At 39.0% G+C, this 7,500-nt stretch overlaps 1 protein-coding gene across 2 annotated transcripts in view; it reads right to left on the reverse strand.

Annotated features, from left to right (window-relative positions):
* The window catches only part of LOC135203055 (sialin-like), a 45,586-nt gene that overhangs the window by 1,931 nt on the left and 36,155 nt on the right, over positions 1-7,500 (reverse strand). For both annotated transcript variants that reach the window (XM_064232652.1, XM_064232651.1), the window contains exons 11-12: positions 6,068-6,223; positions 4,623-4,708 (exon numbers count right to left, since the gene is read on the reverse strand). In XM_064232652.1, coding sequence (XP_064088722.1) covers positions 4,623-4,708; positions 6,068-6,223 — 242 coding nt within the window. The remainder of the gene's footprint in view (positions 1-4,622; positions 4,709-6,067; positions 6,224-7,500) is intronic.

Raw genomic sequence — 7,500 nt, forward strand, 5'->3', positions numbered from 1 at the left:
AAAGGGAGGCAAAGAAGAGATTTGAAGAGTCACAGCTGGAGGAGGACAGAGAAAGATTAAGCGAAAGAAACAAAGAAGTAAAAAGCTAAGGTAAGGGCATGTGAAGAGGTTTATAATCGACTGGAAACCAAGGAAGGGTTGAGTAAGATGCTCAAACTGTCAAAAGTAAGAAATAAAAGAACAAAGGACATCACCCATATTAAGCAAATGAAAGATAGGGAATGGTACGGTCATAAAAAAGGAAGACATCCTGAAAGATGGAAAGAGTATTTCGAACAACTGCTAAATGAAGAAAATGAAAGACTTGCAAGGGAGGATGGACAAGTAAACATGGGAATGGTAATGGGGATATCTAGGGATGAAGTGATACGAGCCTTAAAAAGAATGAGGAATGGGAAGGCAACAGGACCTGACTTAATCCCAGTCGAAGTTTGGAAAGCCTTAGGAGAGGAAAGGGTAGACATCTTGTATGATCTGATGGTAAAAATATTCCAACAGAATATTTTTACCAGAAGAATGGCGGGAAAGCATATTGATACATATATTTAAAGGTAAAGGCGTTGTCCAAGAATGCAGTAATTATAGAGGTATAAAACTAATGTCTCATACATTGAAGATTTTGGAAAGAATAATAGATAGCAGGCTGAGAGAGCAAGTGAGAATAGGGAAGGATCAGTTAGCATTTATGAAGGGAAGCGGCACAACGGATGGAATATTTTGCAAAAGGCAGCTGATGGAGAAATTCAGAGAGAAACAACGAGACCTGCATCTGGTATTCATAGACCTTGAAAAGGCCTATGACAGAGTGCCAAGGCAAGAAATATGGAGATGTTTGAGGGAGAAGATGGTGCCGGAAAAGTATGTCAGAATTATTCAGGACATTTACAGGACTGTGTATACTAGAGTAAGGAGCAGTGTTGGAGAGACAGATGGATTTGAGATAGGAGTTGGATTACGCCAGGGGTCAGCACTTAGCCCATTCATCTTCAACATCGTGATGGATGTAATGACCAGGGATGTTAAGAGAAGCAGTGCCATGGTGCATATTATACGTGGATGACATTGTGTTGTGTTCAGAGGGGAGGGAGGAGTTAGAGGGGAGGTTGGAGAGGTGGAGAGCAGCACTTGAGGAGAGAGGAATGAGAATAAGCAGATCAAAAACCGAATATACGTGTTCCAGTATTACTGAGGACGGTGGAAGTAGCATAAGATTGGGTGGGGAAGAAATAAAGAAAGTACAGAAGTTCAAGTACTTAGGGTCCGTATTAGAGGATATTGGAAGCATGGACCAAGAGGTGAGACACCGAATTCAGGCAGGATGGAATAACTGGAGGTCTGCATCAGGGGTCCTCTGTGACAAGAAGGTCCCTCTGAATCTGAAAGGAAAGTTTCATAGGACGGTGGTCAGACCAGCAATGTTATATGGAACAGAAACAGCAAGTATGAGGAAAACAGAGGAGAAGAAGATGGATGTAGCAGAAATGAGAATGTTGAGATGGATGTTGGGAGTAACAAGGGAAGATAGGATTAGAAATGAGTATATAAGAGGATCGACAAAGGTAGTTGAAATATCGAAGAAAATGCAGGAAGGAAGGCTTCGATGGTATGGACACCTGTTACGAAGGGAGGAACATCATGTTGGAAGACATACGATAGAAATGGAAGTGCGGGGTAGAGGGAAGAAGAGAAGACCAAGAAAGAGATGGCGTGATTGTGTAGGGGAAGATATGGTATTGAAAGGTATAAATGAGAACGAGGCACAGGACAGAAATAGATGGACACGACTCATTCACAATGGTGACCCCATATAAAAATGGGTTTAAGCTAGGAAGAAGAAGACTGGGTAGTATTTATAGTGAGGGGTTCCGGGTTGCATCCTGCCTCCTTAGGAGTCCATCACTTTTCTTACTATGTGCGCCGTTTCTAGGATCACACTCTTCTGCATGAGTCCTGGAGCTACTTCAGCCTCTAGTTTTTCTAGATTCCTTTTCGGGGATCTTGGGATCATGCCTAAGTGCTACTATGATTATGGGTACGATTTCCACTGGCATATCCCATATCCTTCTTATTTCTATTTTCAGATCTTGATACTTATCCATTTTTTCCCTCTCTTTCTCTTCAATTCTGGTGTCCCATGGTATTGCGACATCAATGAGTGATACTTTCTTCTTGACTTTGTCAATCAACGTCACGTTTGGTCTATTCGTATGTATCACCCTATCCGTTCTGATACCATAGTCCCAGAGGATCTTTGCGTGATCATTTTCTATCACTCCCTCAGGTTGGTGCTCGTACCACTTATTACTGCAAGGTAGCTGATGTTTCCTGCACAGGCTCCAGTGGAGGGCTTTTGCCACTGAATCATGCCTCTTTTTGTACTGATTCTGTGCATGTGCCAGGCATTCACTTGCTATGTGGTTTATGGTTTCATTTTTCGTATTGCACTTCCTACATATGGGAGAGATGTTATTTCCGTCTATCATTCTTTGAACATATCTGGTTCTTAGGGCCTGATGTTGTGCTGCTGTTATCATTCCTTCAGTTTCCTTCTTTAGCTCTCCCCTCTGTATCCATTGCCATGTGTCATCGCTGGCTAGTTCTTTAGTCTGTCTCATGTATTGTCCAGGCATTGGCTTCTTGTGCCAGTCCTCTGTTCTGTCTGTCATTCTCCTGTCTCTGTATATTTCTGGGTCTTCGTCTACTTTTATTAGTCCTTCTTCCCATGCACTCTTTAGACACTCGTCTTCACTGGTTTTCAGATATTGCCCCAGTGCTCTGTTCTCGATGTTGACACAGTCCTCTATGCTTAGTAGTCCTCTCCCTCCTTCCTTTCGTGTTATGTATAGTCTTTCCGTATTTGCTCTTGGGTGTAGTGCTTTGTGTATTGTCATATGTTTCCTGGTTTTCTGATCTATGCTGCGGAGGTTTGCCCTAGTTCCATTCCACTATTCCTGAGCTGTATCTGATTTCTGGCACTGCCCGTGTGTATATGGCTTTCATCATATTTCCGGCGTTGAGTTTTGACTTGAGTATCGCCTTGAGTCTCTGCATATATTCTTTCCTGATCGTGGCCTTCATCTCCTGGTGTTTGATATCCCCTCCTTCCATTATTCCCAGGTATTTGTATCCTGTCTCATCTATGTGTTTGATGTTGCTCCCATCTGGTAGCTTTATCCCTTCAGTTCTCGTTACTTTGCCTTTTTGTATGTTGACTAAGGTGCATTTTTCTATTCCAAACTCCATCCTGATGTCCCCAGATACAATCCTTACAGTCTGGATTAGGGTATCTATTTCCTTGATGCTCTTACCATACAGCTTGATGTCGTCCATGAACATCAGATGGTTAATTCTGTTGCCTCTTTTCTTGACTTGGTACCCGGCATCCATCTTCTGTAGTACTTTTGTCATGGGAATCATGGCTACTACGAAGAGTAGTGGGGACAGTGAGTCACCCTGGAAGATCCCTCTCCTGGTATTAACCTCTGCTAGTCTTATTCCAGAGCTTGTAAGTATTGTATTCCAGTTGCGCATTGTATTTTTGAGGAGCTTATGTGTTTTTCCTCTGCCCCATATATTTTCAAGCATTCTACTAGCCATGTGTGTGGTGTCATGTCGAAGGCTTTCTTATAGTCTATCCATGTCATGCTTAGGTTGGTTTTCCTTCTCCTACTGTCCTTGATTACCATTTTGTCTATCAGGAGCTGGTCTTTTGTGCCCCTACACTTCCTTCTGCAGCCTTTCTGTTGGTGGGGGATGGTGTTTGTCTCCTCTAGGTAGTTGTATAGCCTTTCACTGATGATACCTGTTAGTAACTTCCACATTATTGGTAGGCAGGTGATAGGCCTGTAGTTACTGGCTATATTTCCCTTACTCTTGTCTTTTTGCACTAAGGATGTCCTTCCTGTGGTCATCCATTTGGGTGCATGGTGATTTGAGATACAATGCTGGAGTTGTTCTGCTATTCGTGGGTGTAGGGCCTTGAAGTTTTTGAGCCAGTATCCATGGACTTCATCGGGACCTGGGGCTTTCCAGTTTGGCATTTTCTTTAGCTGGTGTCTGACTGTGTCTGTCGTGATGTCTGTGAATCTTTGTTTTATTCTCCCTGTTTCTTCTTCCTTGAATTCCTGGAGCCATGTTGCATGTTTGTTGTGTGATACCGGATTACTCCATATGTTTTCCCAGGGTCTCTTACTTGGTTTGGCTTCAGGAATTTCTTGGTGGTTGCCTTCCCCTCTTAGTTGGCTGTGTAGTCTTTTCTGGTTGGTTCCGAATAGTTTGTTCTGTTGGTATCCCTTTTTCCTGTTCATGTACCATTGGATCTTATGTGCTTTGGCCCTAAGCCTCTGTTTTACATCTTCTATTGTGTTGTTTAGTCTCCTCTCGTGTACTTTGTATTCTCGTTGAGTTCCTCCCTTGTTTTCTTGCTTCTTAGCCTTTTTTTCTGCCATCTCTTTCAGATTATTATTATTATTATTATTATTATTATTATTATTATTATTATTATTATTATTATTATTATTAAGCCTTGAACCTTTCCTCCTATTAAATAATATATTAATTTTACTTATAACGGTTATGTGAAATTATTTTTAATAATCAAAAGGTTTACAAAAACTCCTTACCTGTCCATCAGTCATAACTCCAGTCACAATCGGCACGATGAAGGCTATCATAGCTCCCAAAGTGTTGTCTAAACCCAGAAGTGTTCCTGAAAATGACTAAGTGTTATGATATATACTAAGAATCTTCTATTTGTAATGGAAAGTTGTTGTTGATAGATGAATTAATTAATTGTGTGTTTTTTTTAAGAGGGTAGGTAAATTTTTAAGTAACGGTTTGGATAGAGGATTAAGTCCCTCTTGAGAACTGTGCTTCTTGATAGAATATATTATATTATATATATATCTATAATATACTATATATATATAAATTACGTTATGTATATACTATATATACAATATACATATATGAATATATACATATATATACATGTATGTGTGCCTCTGTGTATGACTGTGCTATGTCTGTATACGTAAGACTGTATACAAATTCTTCTGAACATATGTGTACAAATATTTTTTTCTCTTAATACACACGCGACTTTTTCCTTCATGAATAAATATTACGTTTTCATTATATACAGTCCTCTGGTCATATGTACGTACCACGATAATAAACCATAGGTAAACAGTCTTTCTTTTCCAACCACAAGAAAGGAATATGATTTCCATATATAAATATTTCCCCAAAGCAAATCAGTCCAAATCCTGTGATGGTCTTGTGTCATTTCCATCATGATGAATAAAGGAAATATAACAAATATATTCCCAGTACCGTTGGTAGACCTGATCTGCGTTCAGCTGGAGCCTGGGATTATGCAGAAAGGCGAACGGTTTTTTCCCCTCTGCTAATACCGTAAGATTTCACAATCTGAAGCCACTTTCGGTGGCAATATTTCGGGTGACGCGAAACCGTGCTTGCAATGTCATCAATCTAGTGAACAAGACTGACTGCAAAATGTTTGCCCTGTTATAGTATGGAAAATATATCGACTAAAAATATTCCCAGAGTTTTAACAGAATGTCTGACAGGAGTTATAAGTGGTTATAATTGTCTTTAGTTTATTCTTTAGATGATACTGTGCTGATTTTGTGGATTTTGTGAGGAGTAACGATGTTTTATTAGAGCATATATAATAATTACTCTATAATTATAGTTACAATTACGGTTATACTTGTAGCTGCAAATTATAACCGAAGGTTATAATAACGTTTATTCTTTACCTGCTATTGCGCTGATTTTAGGATTTTGTGAGTAGCAACGAAGTTTCAATAGAGCGTGTATAATCATAACTATATAATTGTAGTTATGATTATAGTTATACTTGCAGCTGCAAATTATAACCCCAGGTTATAATTTCCATGTTTGCTAATGCGTGAGAAATCTTTCTCCACTGGCGCAGGACAGCACAAGCAGTTTTTAATGGCCAGGCTCTCAACCCTAGCAAGAACTTCTGAACTCTTACATCAGCCTCTGCAGTTTTTCCCAACTATCACGGCTCTCTCACCTGCGAAGTTCGGCGCGATGTCGGTGTGGTTGACGAGACCGCTGGTGGTTGTGGCGCCGTTGAGGAAGAGCGCCAGGCAGAGCAGGGTAATGGCTAGTTTGGCATCGCACCCCGCGAAAGACACCCCCAGAATCATAGCCCCTGGACCCCACAGCGCTGAAAAGGGAGACAATGATTGAAAGCTTTAGGACGGTATAGTAAACAAAGCCAGTACAGTTGTTAGGAGATTATAGCCAAAGAAAGACATTACCTAGTTCATATCATTTCTTGTCATCGGATTACGTAGAACAATGTCAGATTTTGATAAATATCAGTACTCATATTATATTAAAATTTCAATACATGGTATCGAGATAGGTGTATATATATATATATATATATATATATATATTATCTATATATATATATAGATATATATATATATATATATATATAATATATATATATATATATACTGAAATCCACGGTAGAAAAGTGAGTGAAAAAACTTGGGACTTGGAACAAGTACTTTCGTAGTCTGTTCTACATTTTCATGTACCTTTTCCAAGCCCCTAGTTTCGCTCTAATTTCTACCGTGGATTTAAAGATATTTTCAAGCGCGTCTTCCGTCGCATATACTATATTCATTTATTCACATTTTCCACATACAAAGACCAAACCCTCAAAAATATATATATTTGACTGCATTTAATTCTGCATCACAAAAGCAGGCGAATTTTAGCTTGGCAAACAAAAAAAGTTGATAATCCTTTGTCCTCTCTCTCTCTCTATTCCTGGCTTATTTACAGAAGAAGAAGAAGAAGTAGAAGAAGATGGAGAACACCAAAGCTGCTTACACAAAACAGTAATGAATCAAAGCGCAGCACACGAAGATTATAAAAAGCTTTATAATTAGGTGTCCCTCAGGGGTGGAAAAACAAAATGAAGTAATGGATGCGCAAGTCTTCGATGTTTTTTGGAACATGTGGGGTGTAAAGTAACTAGCTGGCGAATATATAATGCAATTCACGTTTTCTATTAAGAAACAAAATTCTGCTAGGCATGTTTTGAGTATTGAAAATATATGTTTTTGTTGCCACATTAGTTCCGTATGTTTTGAGCGATGGAAAATTAAACCATTTTTATGTCAGCTTATTTCCTTCTACTGCGAAATGATATTTATTTTCGCTTGCTCGGGAAGTAAGCATACCAACTACTTTGTGGTTGTTGTTGGGGGCTAGGAAAGGTCTATGGAAGAGCCTAAAAAGGTCTGAAAAGGGTGTTTTGTGTTGATTTACAGATACAGTAATTTTAGGATAGGATATTTAAGTTTTATCTATTAGAGTGAAAATGTTAAAAAAAAAAAAAATTTGCGTATTAAGCAGTACAGAAAAATTTTTCTAATAAAACATAGCGTATGTATTTTAATTCTCGTTGGTGAAACAACGATCTAT

This window comes from Macrobrachium nipponense, chromosome 33, assembly GCF_015104395.2.
Source record: "Macrobrachium nipponense isolate FS-2020 chromosome 33, ASM1510439v2, whole genome shotgun sequence".
NCBI lineage: Eukaryota > Metazoa > Arthropoda > Malacostraca > Decapoda > Palaemonidae > Macrobrachium > Macrobrachium nipponense.